General features: G+C 37.5%; 1 protein-coding gene across 1 annotated transcript in view; it reads right to left on the reverse strand.

Annotated features, from left to right (window-relative positions):
- cdh13 (cadherin 13, H-cadherin (heart)) overlaps nt 1–20,332 on the reverse strand; it is a 249,822-nt gene that overhangs the window by 98,527 nt on the left and 130,963 nt on the right. The window contains exons 7-8 of the mRNA XM_088417738.1: nt 18,231–18,375; nt 1,311–1,489 (exon numbers count right to left, since the gene is read on the reverse strand). Coding sequence (XP_088273864.1) covers nt 1,311–1,489; nt 18,231–18,375 — 324 coding nt within the window. The remainder of the gene's footprint in view (nt 1–1,310; nt 1,490–18,230; nt 18,376–20,332) is intronic.

The raw sequence follows: 20,332 nt of genomic DNA on the forward strand, positions 1-20,332 counted from the left end.
GGTCAGCTGTTTAATTCATAATCCACAAGTAAGATATTGATCATAATTCTAATTTTAGACTAGCGCGGTTGCAAAGAACATTCATCTTTCCATGTTCTATGGCCTCTTATCCTCACTAGCTTTGCTGGCTTGGTGGTGCCTATCCAAGCCGTCTTCGGGCCGTAGGCGGGGGATAAACCGATATTTTTTTTCTCACATTTTGAACCCTGCGGCTGTTAGTCCAGCGTGGTTTATCAACCATCTTTTTTTTTAAACTGGCTACCAGTGCGCAATCTCCTGGTAAACAAAGGGAGACAGAAGAAGAGATTATTGAAATAATGATTTTGAGTGAGAACTAAAATGTTATCCCCCACCAGGGGCACTCTCCACTAGTGAAGAGTGAACAACATTACTGTTGTTGTGTGTTGTTTTGCAACAGTATTCTGACAATCCAGGTGAGTCGGTGTTGTATTAAAAATATGTTGATGGTGCTCCTAAATGTGTAGGTAAGTTTAATCTGTGTAGAAGGTGTGTTGGTGCTGCTCTTATTTCTAAACATGCAGGCATATTGAATGTGTTAATGGCATGATGTTTCAGTAAACAGAAAGTTTGAAAAAAGGGTTAAATAAAACTAACAATTTAAATATCTGATGTTACAACCTGCGGCTGGTGCAACCTATGCATTTAGAATATAGTTTAGAATATGTTTAGATTATAGTTTAGAATGTAGTGCAAATACATCTTGTGAAAGTACAATGGAAAGGTACAGCCTGGGTCACATAACTTTCAATTTTTGAGCTTCTTCACGAGAACAACACTAACTACATAACACGGTACATTTGCATCTCTCTCCTTCTAATCAATTACATTTCATTAAAAAGCATCCTGTAGCGGGGCTGAAATAACTTATTGGTGCAGTCAGCATGGCCGCAACAGTTCCGGATGGAAGGTTTTCATGCAGGCTTGTTGGACACCACCACAGCGGGCAAGTGAATGTGTATCACTTCAATTAAAAAGAGCGCTTAGTGTCTGACAACAGCTAATATTCCTCCCCCACTAGCAAAGCCAATCGATGTTCTAGCATTCGTCACCGTTCTAAAAAAGCAATCATCGCTCTGTCACACACTGGTTAGTGGAAGGAAATGGTATGAAACTCATCTTCCACTGACACATTGCTTTTTGGAGAATAGGAAAGCTAAAAATATATACAAGGAAGATACATTCAGTATTTTCATATGCATACGTTCGTGTTAAAAGACAAGATAAATGTCTGGATAAAAGCCGCAGATGTGTGTAAGCTTAATATGATAATAGAGCACAGGCAAACCCACCTCCCTGTCAAGTAGAGTTGGGGAGATGACAGTGACAATGTCGCCTCTCTCTGCGTCGATGTAGAACATGTTGGGAGATGGTTTGTCTGGCGACTGCCGGATGATGTTGTAGCGCAAAGCTGCATTATCTGTGGCAGGGTCGTCTGCATCAAATGCCGTCATTGTCATCACTGTGGTTCCTGGAGAAGACATTGTCAAGAACAAAAAAGAAGATACAATAACAGGAGTTGGCAAACTGGTATTTGACAGATAAAAAGAAAAAGTCGTGATAAAATAAAAAAGTGTTTAAGTAAAATGTGCAGTGAATCTGATGTATTTGCAACTACAAACATAACACAAAGCATTGCACATATGCTCAGAATTATCAGCCTTGTACAAGAATAACTTTTCGACAATTGAAAGTCAACTTTTTAATTTGCTTTATCCTCATTGTGACAGAGAATGTTGAACAGGGATGAAAATCTTTGTGTTGGTCTACGATTCGATTCAGAATTGATTTTTAACTCAAAACAATCTTGATTTGACAAGAATTCATTGACATCAAGCACTGGAGTGGAGTCTCCCACTTGCACGGTCTGTCTCAAGATCTGTGATTTACAATTTTTTGTTGCAAGTACGAGGTTTTTATTTCCGGCTTATGATATTGGGATTGGGCTAAAAATTTTTTTTTTTTTTTTTTCCCTCATATCCTTATGTTTTCTTTTCTCATTTAAGATCTCAGGGAGCTTTGTAGCGAATCCCAACAGGCCTCTCTGTCCTATACCCTTCTGTTAAGTCATTGTCTTGGATGTTTCTTGAACAGTTCGAGTTGGCTAAATGAATTTTGTTGCCTTGTACGTGTGCAAGTGTAATTATAGTAAGGAGACCTTCTAATTTGATTAAGTCCTGTAAACCTGATGGACGATTTAATTTAATTAAATAAAATATGAAAGATATTTCAGCCTCACCATTCATCTTGATTGATGTCAACTTTCATAGATTGTTCGAAAGCCCTCATTTGCATTTATTGACATTTAATGCATAGGTGGACCTTTTAATTGTTGATTTTAGGGCATTAAATCTCCATTCTGAAGCAACTTAAATGAGAGTCTTGATTATTTTATGAATGGATTTTTTTCTGGCCCACAATATAATATTTAATCTGGTAATTGCATCCAAAATCCTCTTTGCAATACCAGAACTGAAGTGCATTTCTGATACTGGACATCTGCAATCTGTTTCATGACTGCGATGATCCCAATTGCAAGGCATGTACGCATTCATACGTGCACACGGATATAGACCATGTCAGGTCACGTCCCTTTTGAGCAGTGTTTTCATTTCCCAAGTGCTGCAAAAGGTTCTAAATTGCATTGCGCTCCAGTGCTTCATGTCCTGGCTGTCATAAGCTCAGAGTCAGACAAACATTTGCTCAATGTTGTCTGTTTCTTCGTGAAGGAGAATATGACAGCACTGTGATGGAGAAGTGTATAGTTGGGACACAGATACGTAAATATGTACGGCAAAGTGGATCCCTGTCACTGTAAAATGGGACAGCTGATCTGAGTTGCAAATACATTTTTGCATACTGGTAAATATGCTACAATGTATTTTATGGAATAAATTCTGAAAATATAGCAATCATTGTTATAATATCACTGGGTATTACACACGTACAAGTATTTTTTTAAGCATGTGGCCAATGCTATTGCAATACATCTCTGTGGCATTATTGGGGGGGTTGTTTTATTTTTATTTTTTCAAGCATTTTTTCAAGTACTTACAGCATCCTTGTTAATATTTTCACACATTTAAATATTTAAAATTATTAATAGTCTACATTAGCATAAATTGTCTGCGGAATTTCAATTTGGTTTTCATGTGGTATGCATGCAGCACTCAGTACTAAAATAATCTGATGGTTGGATATGCGCACCATAGTACATTACAGTAAGAAGAAGCATATTTAATGTTTTGGAAGTGCTCTAGTCCTCCATTAAGGTCTTGATGTTGTCATGCACGTAGAGAAAATGTATGCCCTCCGTTTTTTCAGACGACCACTCAGAAAAGTATGCGCTGTTTTCATCAATGTCTTCTCTGAAATCGAGCTTCAAAGGTTTTACATTTTTAGCTAGCACTGCACTCATTGTACCATGAATCACCAGCAACACCATGAACTATAAATCCATACTTTAAATAAAGCCCAAGTCTATAACTACTGAGATGAGAAACGTTGATGAGAAATATGTAAAGTATGGATAAGAGCAAAGTTTCTTTGGCCATCGGAAGATAAAAGAGGACGGGCCAGGCAAGGGTTTTATCCACTTTCCATTTGCAGTTCAAGGTGAACCGTTAATGTTTTAAGTAAACCAATAATCCTTCCTCTGCGGACTAATTACGCAGTGCCATCTCCTTCATTACCTAAACTCTGTTCCACTTCACAGCCGCAAACTCGTACCCACACAAGCGCACACACAAACATACCAGTTAACACACAGACATTATGATTGGCAGCAAATTACAGAATTAAAACGATAGATAAATTGCTTGTCTCGGTGAATGTATCGCACTCATTTATGTTACTTCACTGTGCTACTTGTCTTAAATATGATCTAATAATTTAATAATTTAAATGTATGAAGTACTGTAATGTCACAACATTGATCTTGATCACTCCTGGTTTGAATAATAGAAACATGGAACAGAATCATAATTTGGACTTTATAGTTCCTCACAAGAAATTCCAAGCACCTGGAAATTGTTCTCTCTACACTCACTGGCCACCATATTACACTTAGAACACCTACACAATGCAAGAAGACACCATGGCCACAATGTGATCATAGTGTGTTTGTTTTGAAATTGGTATTTATACTTGCCCTGTTGTGCGAAAAACATCTTCTTCCACTGATTTTAATGTCACTAAATGGCAGCAAAATCACTCAGCTATTTGAACTCAATCAAGAACAAAATGGGCCGCTCCTTGAGGACTGATGAGCTGTTTCACTCTTGGTCCATGGGCTCGGTTTTGCTTCATGAATATCAGCTGTGTCGTCATGGGTGGACACAGCATCACCAGAAAGCGGGAGAGATGATGCACACTGAGACCAAATGAGACTAAATAGATTGTTTTAATATATCCTCTTATCCAAAAGTCAAATTCAGTTTCCCTTTGTCTGAAACACACTTGGTCATACGCTTGAGTGCGTAACCCGATCTTACCTGACAGATGTTCCATTTCCTTGCAATCCTGGATGAGCAGGGTAGACAATGGATGTGTTTGGTCCATGAGTATTTAGTATAATATGTGTCTCTTTACTAATACGTAAGCCCTTAGTTGATTTAACATCCACCCGCAAACAAATAGCGTTTAAATTCAGTTCATTTGCAACTCTAATTGGCTGGTGGGCATGATCACTCTCTGATGCATTAATCTTAATAGACCCATGGGCCCCCTTGCCAACATGCACCTCTTGTGTTTGTGGGACGAATTTAGACGAAGTTTGCATTATTAGTGGCACATTACGAAAAATGATAAGATTAGGAGCCCAAATGACAGTGAACGATATGGAGAAATTTGGACTAAATTCAAATGAATAGAATCATTTTAACATTTAATATTTGTAATCCATGCAATTTTTGACTTCACAAAACAAACAGATGAGCTTGAGCTTGTCAAAGCTGACTGGGGCATAATGCACTCTGAGCTCGTCACCATCTAATCCTTAGGCACATTAAGACAAACAGCTCAATTTGAACTCTTCAATCAACCTAACATGCGAGAAGTCGAAGAACTGGAAATAAAAAAAAAGTCACACTCAAGCACGCAGATGTGTTGACAGCCAGCTGACCATGCTGCATTATTTGGTGTTTTCAATATACATTTATTATCACGCTTATTAAAATACAGTGATCCCTTGTTTTCACAGTTATCGGGGACCGTAACCCGCCACATCTGTCAAATTTGTCTACCATGCAGGAAACCTTCACAATGTCTCTCTGCAATATAGCCCCCCACACCCCCTTCCCTGGTCATTTTAAAAACCTACATTCACATTTGCAGTTTCTGTAAGTCTTTGTTTTATGTTTTCTTGGTTTATATTTGTTTGATATATACATTGTTTTTTTTTTTTGTATTTTGTTTTCTAAATGATGATTTCTTTTTAACTTGGGCTTCCCATTACTACATTCGTCAAAATAAGTACTGTACACGAATAATCATGTTTGTGAAGCGAGGTATAGAAGGAATGGATGCAAAGCATTTAGCTGTTTTACACTAATACATTCTTGGTAGGGCGGCACAGCGGCATTATCTTAAGCCAATTAGCCTCACTAGGATTGCTGGCTTGTTGTGCCTATACATATTGTAATCGGACCTTAGGCCGGGGACACCCTGGATTGGTTGCCAGCAAGTCGCAAGGCACTCAGAAACAAATAACCATTCAGGTTTACAAACACACCAATTTGGGTTGTTCAATACACATACCATGCCTCTTTTTAGAATGTGGGAGAGGACTGGAGTGCCCAAAGAATACCCATGCAAGCCCGGGGAGAACATGCAAACTCCACGCGCAAGCTGGAATTGGACCTGGGACCTCTGAATTTTAATTGTGAGGCAGATGTGATAACCAGTCTGCCACCGCGCCCTCTCAATATTAATATCAAAGAAAACATTAAAACTCAAAAATATATTTTTGTTTCATTTCGATTACATGGAAATATATTTTATCTGAATAGTTACAATTCAAATCAATGTGCCATGTAGTAAGCTCTTCTTAATGATAACTTCTTCTGTACTTATGTAAATGGAGCAAGTAACATTGAAGTAACACCGAAGGGAATGCTGTGAATCTCCTGTGCTCTCCAACCATTGAAGCTCAAACTAATGACTCCACTCTCTAAATCAAGACAAAAGATACTTTCCCTTTAAAAGGACACTTCAATTAATTACCTCCAGAAAATCCTTCTAATTCTGTACTAGCGGCTCAGTTAATAAAACTGAGAACCTATTAGTAGGCATTCATCTGCACTCACCCAAAAAAGAAGGCAATCAGTGCAAGACAGCTTACTAACTGTTCTGAGGCTCGAGAAAAGAAGAAGAGTACACTTATGGCAAAACATGGATTAAAACTATAACAGTTTTTTCTGCATGTAATTAAGTATGTTCAATTATAATTATTGTTGTTTAAAGTTATTATACATGCTGAAAAATCAAACAAAATGTTAAATACAGTTAAATACAGCTAGCATTGATTGAGCTATGAAAACATTCACTTTATCAACTATATAGTTGTATATATATATATATATATATATATATATATATATATATATATATATATATATATATATATATATATATATAAAAGTTCATTAGTCATGGTCTGTGTGGGTGTAGGCTTTAGCTTACATCATGCTGTTCTCAGATTGCACACGCGTGAGAGATTTTATCTGACAGAGTTAGGTTTTAGTTGGGTAGTACTATATTGTGGAGTGTTTGTTTTAGGACCATGGTGGTTTTGCACTTTAATTAAAATCGCTGTTTGATATTGCTTATCTTCTTTGAGGCTCACTTTTAATGCTGCATTGAGTCAGAAATGATACATGAACTGCCAATGGCCTTCAATTTTTAACAATTCTAAAGTTAAGCATACTATATTCATCACATGAGAATCCCCTAGTCTAAAACCAAAGTTCAAAAAGGTGCTCTGAGTCACAACCGTGTACCATATAGAGCCAATTCACTGTTTTCTCGTGTGTGGTGTGTCCTTGAATGTGTCATCTTCGTTCAATTAAGTTCCTACACAGGAAGTTACAAGCAAAAAGTAACAGATTGCAAATGCCCCACTGCCATGTGTTTGTCCTTGACTTGGAGGGACTTATGATGATGACCATCCTCAGCACTTGCTGAGCTTGCCTCTATACAAGATAGTAAAAGATAGCATGGTGACATATATAGAGTGGACAAAAACACTGTGGAAAATAGCAAATACGAACAAAAGGATTTGGCCAGACAGACTTAAGCCCCAATCTCACTGAGGGGCAAACCCTAAAAGTGTTGGGAAATGTGCTGGCATGTCAATGGTTCGTCATGGTTTGTTAGACGTCGCAAAGGTTCTCCAGAAAGGTATTTTTGAACATGGTCAAAATTACCATGCGACAGGAGCAATACAAGTGAATGTCTGGGGACTGTTGGACACATATTTGCTTGAACAAACCCTGACTGGGCCCCTGGTTTGAGCTATAAACTCTTAGCCCACTGAGAGGCAAAGGTTTGCGAGTTTCAGCGAAGGTAGCGGCTCTTTTGATTTCCTCAAGGTTTCTTCAAGGTGACACATTTTCACCAAATATTCACCAGGCGGTAGCCGGTACAGCTCTTGTCGCAAGATATGTTCAAAATTTTACTCACTATGTGTTCAACATTTTCCTTGTGAAAACAAAATATGTTAAAACAGTTGGTGGACAGTTGGAGATCATTTGCAGTCTTGTTGGGGGAATATTGAAGCCTTGAATGAACCCTGATAAACTCTTGACATGAATGCCCATTTTCTACCTACGCAAACACAGGCAACTTCAACCCCTTAGTGGGATAGGAGCGTAAAGTGTTATCTATAGCTAAGTGTTCATTATGAGCTGTTAAGATTTTGTCTTTGAAAACACAAGAGCAATTCAACACTGACATTTGACCATCGTGGAGCTACCATAAAAATCTACTTGTTACTTTGTGATTGACTGATTTACTGATGGAAAAAAAACCCCATCAACATTTGATTTGCATTGGGACCAGAAGAAGGACTGAATCAATCTGAATTTAAAACAAATTATTCAAAATGGTGAGCTCAACAAAATTACATTCAATCAAAGCATAAAGAGAGCTGTTGGATTGCCACAATTATCACTATTAGGACTTACAAAGATTGGCAAACATGTTGCTTTTCCTTTGTAGAGGAAGGAAAATAATAATTTCTATTTGAACGTTAAAGAAAATTAACCACTACAAAAAGCATGTTGCTTTTTAATTATAGTTTAGTAGAATTTTAACTTGTGAAGTTTCACCAGTCACCAGTCAGCATAATTACAGGGTGATTTATCATTACATTAAAAAAAACAATCTCTTAACTTTGGCCAAACTGTATGAACCGGAGCTAGCAAAATCAGGTCCTTGAGAGCCACAACCCATCCCTTTTTTTGTTGTTTTTGCTGTTTCCTTTCCAACGACACAGGCTGGATTTTGACTCTCGAGGATGGGACTTAGCCACCCCTGGTGTACAACAAAACCTGTTATTATGACGTATAAATTAAAACTATAAAAATTAAGACATTACTCAAGCAAGCAAGCCGTATCATCTTATTAGACTGTAAAACTGCACCTAATGTTAATGCAGCATCCTCGCAGGGTCATAATGAAAAACATTTAATGTTACCATAGATTTACTTGGACTGGAATGGTATTACAATAGACAATAGAATATGACCAGAAGCCATAAAACAGGACTTGGTTTGAGAACAAGGTTTGTTTCTGTCAGATAACCAAAGCTAAAGGGGAAACACAATTGGCTGTACCAGACTGAGGAACATATAAGCCAAGTAAACAACAACACACTGCAGTTGAGATTTTACAGTGTAAGTGAGAATGGGTGTCTGGCTCAAGTTTAATGCCAGAAATATGGCAGGCTTAGAGGAATGGACAGGCCGACTAAAGAGGATCTGGCCGACAGTGACGGGTGATGGATGCAACACTGTCACAGAGCCTGCCAATATTGGCCGTCTTTGTTGCAACAAATAGGATTGGTCACATTTTTAACTGTAATCCATGAGTGTAACTGAGAAACAGAAGTCATTGTGTCTGACTGGACACAAATCTCAAATGGTCACATTGACACATGGTCTCTGAAAATGTTATTAACTCTGACAGACATAAATCCATTTAAAATATTATTATTATATCAATATGGTCATTCCCCAAAACCAGGAATTTACTACTTTTTAAACTGAAAGGGACAATGTGTAAGATTTAGACCATTTTTCATTAATAACGAATAAATTAAATGATTGTAAATGTAAAAAAAACCTTCAAATAAATGTGTTCTTAAAGACTAACAGTATGTTTTAAATATAATCGTAGGTCTAGTTATCATTAAAGTATATTACATGGGGAGTGGCACTCCTCCGGAGGCTGCCATGTCTGTTATAGCTACGCACAAAGGTAAATGCAGCACCTCTTGCTGTCTTTAATGAAAATTGGTCTAAATCTTACACATTGTGCGTTTAAGCACTTGTCCGGAGCTCGGAAGGAAAAATATTTATGCTTCATCAGGAAAAATGGCACCCAATTGTGTTTTTATTACACATTTTTTTTAAAGCAGGCTTAAAAGAACTCACAAAAACCTTCTGTCGAAAAGGTCCATGGCGGCAGCCATATTTGTTCCCTGTTGGCTCCTGGAAGTGAAGCCGTGACATAGAGTCATCAATAGGTAAATCTGGATCATCATTGGCTGTCCGCAGGCAGCACAGCCCTCACAAGATTCTAGTCAAAGAGGCCACTACAATGGGGCAATTCAAAACATATGGATACCCAAAAAATAAGAGGAAGACCAAAAACGCTACTTTTGTGTGCCTTAACCTATTAATCCAGAATGATATTAACATGATCTTTCGAAAGGCTTTGAATTAGCAGTTAGGATTTGTTGTTTGCAGATACAAATGTATATTATGTGCCTAATTAAAACATAATGAATGGCAAAAATTGAGATGGGATGTGGATAAAATATGCAGCTTGCCAGGCCAAGTTTGTGCATGTAGCACAACAAATAAAAGGCTTAGGTTAAAAAAAAAGGGGGGGGGGGGGCTTGGGTGAACGAGTTAACTCCCCACAATCTTTAAAAGCAGAAAATATCCTTTGAATAGCAATTCAGTGATTACATTTCAACAAGAAAGGACAGACAGTGGAAAAAGTAACCTGATTTACTGTAGCCTATCACTAGGTGGGGCAAAGGATGGTCCAGTCAACAATGTGACGTCACATCTGTTACCAAAATTGTGCCATCCGTTAAGGCTACCTAGAATTATTTCAAAGTGAGTTGTTTTTGAAAATATAGGAGTGGACACAAAAAAATGAAAAACCGGTTATTTATCAACCTTTATCAACGCTTTACCCATCAAGACCTCAATCTGGCAACTCCTGAGGTACACTCAGTGTTTGACACTGTCCCTTCTCCACATGTCCACAAGAAGGATCAAAGAATGCTGTTGTTATAATTATGAATTATGATGACATCCCCACACAGTGGCAAACCACAGAATCTACGCCTGCAGTTTTATCAAAACAACCAAAGTCAACTTGCCCCCTGCACCACTACATATTGTATATTGTATATTGCTGCAATCGTGAAGTGATGATTTTTGTTAAGTTTAAATGACAGTGAGTATTTCAATAAACTGAGTTAGTTTGAGAGGTCAAAGGATGGATGGTCTCGATGGTGTTTAGGGTAAGCACAGTGAAAATGCTCTTTGGTTTCACAGTGTGCTGACAAATTCAGTTTTCATACTTGCTCCCATACAACAAACGCAACATATTAGAATGAATTTGATTAGTGACTGACTGATCACAGTAATGGCAACCTTAAAACAAATCTCTTATCCTCTCAAACACGGCATACTAGAAAACAGAAGGCTGATGCTTTTGTTCTCATCTGTGAACCTTGTAATCAGTGCTTCTGACAATTCAAAATCAATACTCAATCAGCTCCTGATGCATTCTCAGTGCAGAATGCTAGGAATGCAGAACTTTATAAAAGAAAAAAAGAACAGAAACACTAGGGAAGACGATAGGAGAAAATGGAAAGTTAGATCACACTGACTACTCTGCATTGCTACTTCACTCAAGCACAGCAGGAAGCTGAAATAATTTGGAATAAAATAGGAGCTGGTGAGAAGGGAGAGTGACAGACAGGCTATAGATGAAGGAGACCGTCTCTTTCAATCATATTCCCATCAGCACCTCTTGCACAGCTCAGTTTCTTAATGGCTGAATGGAGAAGGGCCCTGAAAGAATATGGACATGTTTCTTAAACAATTGCAACCAAACTTAAATCTCAACACTCTGAAAGCACACATATCTTATTTAAAGTGATCGTGAAAAGAAAAAAAAAAAAAACTTGATTCAACTGCACTGATTCCTCAGACATAGGTGTGTAATGATTCATGGGTGTTCACAGTTCAGTAAATAACTCGATTTTGGGATTAATGTTCAGTATTAGTATTTTTATTTCTTTTTTTTTATCAGACATTAGTGTAAGAAACATTTTGTTCAACATAGTGCCTTTTAGAAGTTCTAAAATTAACTGAGATAACTCAGTGTAAGATATAGACACCCACTTAGGTATTCAAGTTTTATTCCAAGTTCTAAGAAAGATGAGAACGATAAAAAATACCGTAGTTCTGGTTGTCTTCTGAAGTCAACATAATGTGATTTTCTCTTCGTGTTTTCTGTTTATAGCCAGGATGCAGCACGTTAAATACAAAATACAAAAAACATAACATTCCTTCCCAGTCTCCCAGTCAAGTAAGTGTTTGACTGTGCAATGTATCGGAATGAGACAATCAATAGAAAAAAAAAACCTTTAAATATTCAATATTTAAATATTCATCTCATTCAATTCACCTTGATTACAATTTTTAAATTGTGAAAAACTTCAACATAGCAAAAATGTCATGCCTTTCACCATTATAACCCATTTGAGCAAAATGGTTCCCATTCATTTACAATTGTATATATTCAACAAACACATAGTTTCCATTTCAACCACCTTGGGAATGATTTTCAATATGGCAAAAATTATATGCCCTACAAAACAACGACAACAAAAATCCAAATTTAGTCCCACAACTCTTTCAGAAAAACAGCTTCACATTATTCCGATTCAAAAATCCAAAGGTTCGGCTCATTCAAATTTTCCACAAACTTTTCATATTTAAACGTATGTTAAGTAAAATCTCAAACAATTTCCTATTAAATCTTTGTGAGAGTATAATAACTTAAGGTGGCACACTATAATATCCATCCGTCCATCCAATTTCCGAACCGCTAATGTTCTAAATCGAAGGCCAATCACAGCGAGGGGCGAAATACACCCTGAAATGGTCCCCAGTCAATCGCTGGGCAATAACAACCAGCACATTTTGACGTAAAGTCTAACACAAAAGAGAACACTTATCGTTAGAAGGGGAAAAAAAATGAAGCAATTGTTGCGGAGTTATGAAAGCAACCATGGCCGCCTTTTGAAGTCAAAGTGAAAGAGGGGAAATGAAGTGATGTGCTGAGATTGGTTTGCCTGATGGACTTTTGAGGCTTTAAGACTTGGGCTCAGCAAGGAGCAGGCCCCCGCTGAATCAAAGCTAGGGACAGATAATCAAGGCCAAGTTGATATGAGACTTTGTGCAGGGGCAAAGGAGAATAGAAACCTTTTAAAAGATTAGCAGTGCTCAAGCAGTGGAACAGCCACCAGGGATCCAAGTGTTGAGCCATTGTTACACCTTGGATTTTCAATCCATACTATATACTATATTTGAAGGCTACCCGTTCTGATCTATTTGGCTTTGATTTAAAGAAAACATTCTCATCTGCATACTATTCATACACAGCAAGGAGAAAGAAGATGACATTCAGAGGAGATGGAGAGTTGACTGTTGAATCCATTTAGTATAGAGGCAACCAAACAGAGCCAAAAATGGACCAAAATTATGCACTCTAAACCTCAGACAAGAATTCAAAGAAAGCTTTTTCTTCTTTGCAGGCATTCCCTTCAAATGTCTACCAAAGATGAAGCCCATTTAGAACGCATTTCTCCTCTTGGTGCTGTAATGCGTATCCCTCCCTATGGTCATTTAAAAGAAGATAGCTTGGTTAGGATGGCTTGGGAAAATCAATGAACAGACAGGTAAAAAGAGACGCATACAAATGAGTAAATACTCCAGGAGTGTTTTATTGAATTGTATCTTTGGTTATCAAAATAGTTATTTAGCACGTGTGCGTTTTAACACTGCACTTTCACTCCCTCGCCATTCAACATTATATGATTTATTTCCAAATTTGTCACGCGCACATCAATGAATAATTTTCCTTTAATATATTTCATCTCATTGTGGAAAATTGTGAGGCTCCAAGTAATTAGATGGAAATATAAATTGTCTCGGTGGGCCATCACTGAACCAAATGAACCCAACATTGATGGAAAGGAACCAAAGAAAAATGAAGGAAAAAAAAAAACACAACAACTCTAATTTATCATAACAACGCCCCAAAGATAATTGGGCAGCAATCTCAGTAGATGTTTTGGACATGAAATTGCTTGGCTTTCTCACTCTGACAAGCTGTTGATAGGCCCAGTGGGATGGAGGGTCACCTGTATATTGTTTGGGAGACTGCTCTCTAGCTAACGGAGGGAGCCAGTCAAAAGAGAAGTATAGAGGCAGAAACCATAATGCGACAATCAGGAACCATCATGCAACAAATTGCCTGCCAGCTTTGGCATAATGTTTCGGTTCAAACATTTTTCATCTCCAGCAAATTTTTCTCAAGCTTGAGCATTGTTGTCACACTAACAAAATTTCATCTTGCTTCAACTTCGAATACTTTTCTACAATGGTCTCTAAGTAGCATTATTGATGTTTTTTTTTTTTTTTTTTTTTTTAAAGCATTGTCACACTTTGTGTAAGTCAACACCCACCAACTCCCAACTTTTACAACGATACTTTATAGACCAGCAGTGTCGAATGTGACTTCAGGGAAGGCACAGAAGCTTGAGTAATATAAAGAAAATATGGAAACTTGATAAAATGATATTTGACCTTTTTTTTCTGAAAATGTTGGTGGCAAAACCTGACTCGACTTTTTCACTCCTGAGTAAAAAAAAAAAAAATAGCTCGTAAATGTTTATGTGGAATTATTAGCGCATTCTCATTTCATTGATGCATATTTGCAACACCTGTCTGGAGATGGTGTTAATCATATTTGGTCATTCATGTACAACACTTCAGCAGTCAGATGACAGATTGGAGACCGATGTTCATCATTCAAAAACGTCACACCAACTCGTTAATAAAATCATGAAGCCGTCTCATACTTTAATTGTAACCAACATCCGAATCGAGTCTTGATGGAACACATTTTCATGGGCGCAGCTAGAAATTTTTCAATGGGGAAGCCAGGGTGACGCACCATTCACCATTCTTTATCATACCATCCACAGAAATTAGATTATTTTAAAGATTGCTTTCAGGTGGAGTGTAGATTAACTCTTTTAATATGTAGTTAATTTTTTTTTTCATTGTGGCGCAGTATCAAGGAGAATACTCCACCTGTTTGATGAAATACAAAAAAAAATCCCCTTGATATGAGGGTGGCCAGAGGGGGGCCATTGAGTGAAAGCGGTGGCCGAGGCCCCAGCTTCATATGTATACATTACTGCTTATATTCAATTTTAACTTCATATCATGTCATTACAGTTTTAAAACTGCTTGATTAAATGTAAACTGAGTTAGGTAAAATAGCTGACCAACAGGGTCCAACTGGGACCAAGCCAACGCTGGGTTATATACAGTATATCCATCACACTGGGTTGAGAATTTGACTCAGCATGTTAGGATTTTAACCTGACAAAATGTAAAAACTACCCAGATTCTTGAATTAGTGGTGCCAAGAAATGGGTTACAATTGTTTCACCACAGCTGTGGTTAAATATAATTGTAAATTTAATCCCAACATTTTCCATGGAGGAAAAGCAATTTTGCTTTGTCTGGGGCATCACTTTAAGTCACTCGCATGATATTTTGGCAAAGAGTTTTAGCTTTTGGAGGATCAAACAAACTCCCCAAATACTTGCAGCCAACACCACATTTTTGTCACTTCGATATGTTTTATGGTAAAACATTTTAACTAAGAAATGAAAAGTTGCTATTTAAGTGTCTGGCTTGAGATGCAAAATCTATTTTCCCCTTCTCGTGCTAAAACAAAAATAAAAGAGGTGTGGCAACTTGAATAATATGGGAGTGTGTTTAACCTGTACAAGTTGTGCAGGGGTGGTGCAGAGGTGGTATGAGGACATTTGACGTTATTGAGTAAGATGCAAGTCCTTTTTATCTGCTCAAGTGGGGCCAGTGCTAAGAGTGCAGCAATCACCAAAAATTCTAATACATGGGTCAATTAAAAAAAAAAAAAAAAAAAACATTTTAGGGGTGGTCAAAGGGAGTGATAAACTTTATAACTAGGCTATACGTTGTATTTCTATGATAAGGCCGTTAAATATTTGCACGTGCCACGTTGTTGGAAAACTGGTGTCAGGTATAAAGACATTGGAGCTGACAAAATCTGTCAGAATAAACATAATTTGAATGACAGCAAATAAATATGCTAATCATCTAAAGTAACACATATGAATGTAGAACACAAAAGTAGAGGGCACCCCAAGTTATTACTTTTACTTATGCTCTATCATTCTAAATTACACAGTCTATATAACTGAGATCCTAACTTCTCTACATGGTACCACTAGAAGAGCACTAAACAGATATTTTGAAAACACACTGGCTTAAATCTAATAATTTCTACTATGAAAATGCGCTGACAATGTGTGTGAGCTTTGTGATGTTTGTGTTTGAACTTCATCACTGTTAGTCTGTCAGTCATTTACCAATGCCTAGTATAACTAATTCCACCTACTTATTTTTATTTTTCTAGAAGAAAGGTAGGTAGGTGGAATTGGTTATGTTGATGATTAATTTATTTGTAGAAAGAAAGGCAACAGGATTGTGACTGTTAAAAAAAATTAAAAACGGACTGCTGAAACTAACAGGAAATAGCACGTTAGCTCAAAATAAAACTCAGAAAACCATTGGTGGGGTAAGTTTCAACGTGAACAGAATGGAAATGATAATTGGGGGAACTAAAAAAATTAAGAGAAAAACCAAGAGTGGAGGAATAAACATAGAGAGAAATGATTTGGCTGCCTGTCTTATCATTCCACACAGAAATGTCAGTGCACTGTGACATTCTCTCCTCCAGCTTCCCGCTGCTGCTCAGCCGCTACCATATAAACACACAGCAGGCTGCTACACCACACAAATGGAGTACTGCATTGACAGACATTCAATCAACGGCTGAACGTACATTACATGCAAAAAGGTATTGTACATACAGCAGATACTAAATGCCATGCCATGAAAAAAAAAACAAAACAATCAATTATTTCTTTTTTACCAAGACGTTTGAGTTGCTTTATTATGTTTATAGTGTAAAAGGTCCTGAAACATCCATTTTTAAAGCCCTTTTTAGTGGTGCAGTTACTGTATGTATGTTTGTTTGTGGAAAGTTGAGCCTTACACACCACAGCACATTAACTTGTCAAATGTTTTTTTTTTTTTAATTAAAAAGGAATATATGGATATGTTGTTATTTAATATTTTTGTGTGGACTTATTTGTGACTTACGCTTCATCTTGCTAATATGTTATACACTGTTTTAAATAAAGTAGATGCCGCATTACACATCCCTCTGTGGAAACCCAAGCCTGCCCAGAGTTTACCTGATCATGGTTTTACTACTTGATGAAAATGTGACTTTTGAGTAGGCTAAATGTCAGTCTGATCGGTCAATTACATTTTTCCCCTCCATGCACCATAGAGACAGTCAGTGAGTATATTTTATTTGCAGTAAATCAGAAGAAGACAGTTCAAGGTAAACACAGAGGCTTACAGGGTCAATCAACTGATTTGGGTTCATTCTGACATAAGCGCCATTCGGTGCACACATGACAGCTGAAATATGAGTGGTACCAAGAATAATAGATTTGAAGAATTTATTCTTGATGGCCGTAGCTGCCAACAGTGAATACCAATCACAGTACCAATTACAAATCACACTCTTTACTTGCCAAAAGCCTTTTTAGATTGTTGACGTTTTCTAATCACCATAGCTCAAATTCAATCAAAATATATTTGTGCAGTCATCCGCCAGTCATTTCATAGTAAAAATCTGCACACATAACACTAAAATGACTTTATGGTGACAGGCGAACATTCACATACAAGACAGATGCTTTGATTGACTTGTGTTTGATAGCTGCAACATCACGACATGATGTATGCTTGAGGTTGCTGTAAAACCTTTCTGAAAGAGACCAAAATACACTCAGAATGAATTTATGTATCATCTCAATTACAGGAGGGCACGGCTGTCACCACCCAAAAAAAAGAAAAGAAAAATGAAAGGAGATAGCAGCGACAGCACCACAGAAAGTCATAAAAGATACCACGCTGACAAAATGACAAAGGAATCTAAAAGATGGGGAATATTTACAGTATGAGGCCGTAGGGGAATTTTTACAAACGCGTCGATTGTATAGTGATGGAGAATGAAGGGCAGAAGCGACTTAATTTTGACTGTCCGTCAAACTATTGATGAGAGAGAGAGATACAGAGTACACTAGTAGGTTTGAAGCCTAAAGCTGCATACTAAACATGATAACTTGCATCAATATTGACGCAGTTTGGATTCTTTAGAATATTTTTCACAGTTTCAAACTTGCACTTTCCAACTGGGACCAGAGCCGCTTTTATCAACTCTACCAATTCATGATCTACTACCAATGCAGTAGTCTGCCCCAAGACTCATAAACAAACTTTGATGGTGTTCCCCTTTAAGGCACGATGTAGGCCGCAAGACCCATGGGTCTTTCAACATGTCTGCCTTGAGAGCCAATTGCATAACGTGTAGGTCTCTTGTGACATGTGTTTGTCTGTGTGTTTTATTATTCAGCTGCACAAATGGGACTTCAACACCATCCACGGATATTCTACTAACAATCGCTACTAAATCAAGAAGTCATCACTGTTGAAAATCATTTCATGAGGGTTGTAACTTAGTTAAAACCTCGTGGCACATACCTGTGGGCGATCCCTCGAGAACCTCTCCGGTGTAGCGCGTCTCTTTGAATATGGGCCGATTGTCATTCTGATCGATGACAGTGATGACAAGTATTACTGGTCCCTCAACGAGGTTTCCATTGAGATCTGTGGTTGACACCTCCAGCTGTGGGGGGGAAAACAAACATCTTTGCCACTGGTTCAATCAAAAATTATTAAAGGCCACTTGTCTCCTTATAAAATTAACAACTATCAATGTTTTGAACAGTAGAGCACAGTGAAGTACAGTGGAACCCCTGGATGCAATCGCTTCTGTACTTGAAATATTGACTTTACAGATGTGTTATTTGCACAGCACATAATCTGTTAAGCAGATTTTTAATAGTGTATAATGAGGGATCGTAGGCGCGATGAGGCAGCCACACCTCCGTCAGCCTTCGCCAGGGCAGCTATGGCTACACGTAGTTTAGCACCACTGGTGTATGATGTGTGGGTGCATGAATAATGTATCCATTGTAAAGCGTCTTTGAGTGTCTGGAAAAGCACTATATAAAAGTGATGCATTATTATTATTGCTATATATACTGTTCAAAGTGTTGTCCGTGATTGTGCTCACAGAATAACTTAGCAGCAGTGCAAACAACAATAATTATAATAATGTATTCCATAAGGATATGAGTAATCACTTGTAGGAAAAATTGGGTTTAAGACAATTTGAACTCAGACCTTGTAAACATTTGCCATAAAATGTATTCATAATAGATGATTATTAACAATCCTAGCAATCCCTCTTGGGGAATTATTTTAAATTTTGTTTCTGAAATGTATGCATTAATATGCAAAACATCTTTGGGCCACACTCTTCTATACTGTGCAATGAAAGGGCTCTTACAAAACAGCATCACTTCATACAGAATGTGCACAGTTTCATTACTCTTAATCTCTGGTAGGGCATAGTTTCTCGGTCAGTGCTACAATGATCATTAGATGATCACTGCAATACTGTATATAACATAATTATGTGTGTATTGATCAAATATACCATACTGTACAACTACATCATGGTACACACTAGAGTACTACTCTTACTGTACTAATTGATAACTGATCTAATCGTCATTACATCAGTTATCATAAAATATTTGCTCAGTGTCTTGGTCTTTGTTAAATTGTCTATTGTATAGTGTTTTTCGACCCTAGGTATACTTACTGCTCATTTATCTCTTGATGAAGCATCAAGACCAACTAAAAGTTCAGTGTCTTGCTCAAGGACACTTGACCTGGTCACAACGGTTGGGAATTGAATCCACAACCTCTCAGTTGAGAGATGACCACTCTACCATATAGCTCCCAATTCCCTTCCTCCCATCTTTCTGATAAACATGCACTTATTGAAATGAGCATTGAAAACTTTGCGCCAGGTTCGAACTGAGACTAAGAGAAGTGAGCACATTTTTCAGCTGTTAGTCTTTTTAAATCTCCTTTCATTTAGTTACAGATAGATTTTAAAGTGCTTTTAGTAGTCCACAAATCACTAAACGGTTCAGCCTGGAGAACAATACTGATGGGTTCAAAGGTAATAAACCAAGTAGGACTGTTATACAAGGAGATCGATTGACTCGGGCCAGCTAATTGTGCCCTGAGTACAAACTACACTGCAAACTTGATAGTGAGGTATAATTTACAGACTAACAGTTTCTAACCATTCCCTTCAAAGACAAATTCACTGGCACTTTTGCAATTTTGGTCACTCATTGCCATACAGTTTTTTGCATGCAATATACTTACTGTATGTATGGCCATTACAATGAGATCGTTTGGTAAATATTTCGATATCTGTTTTTTGTGCTTTACTATGTTTGTTGTACAGAAAACAACAATGTGTCAAATACCTGGGCTTGATCTTGTTTCGTCCCTACAATTTTATTTTAACCCCATAACTTCAGGAAACCCCATTTTGAGAAAAACGCCAAACAAACTTTCGCAGTGTAATGGTTGGTTTTAATCTGATTTCACGCTTCAAAATAGTAAATCTCATAGAAAATAGCGTGAAGAATTAATTGACACCGTTTCATGTCTTTTACATAGCTTCTTGGCGGGTCCCCGTGGCCATGACGTTCTCT

The sequence above is a fragment of the Hippichthys cyanospilos genome, chromosome 6 (assembly GCF_059441005.1).
Source record: "Hippichthys cyanospilos isolate Australia breed blue-spotted pipefish chromosome 6, RoL_Hcya_1.0, whole genome shotgun sequence".
NCBI lineage: Eukaryota > Metazoa > Chordata > Actinopteri > Syngnathiformes > Syngnathidae > Hippichthys > Hippichthys cyanospilos.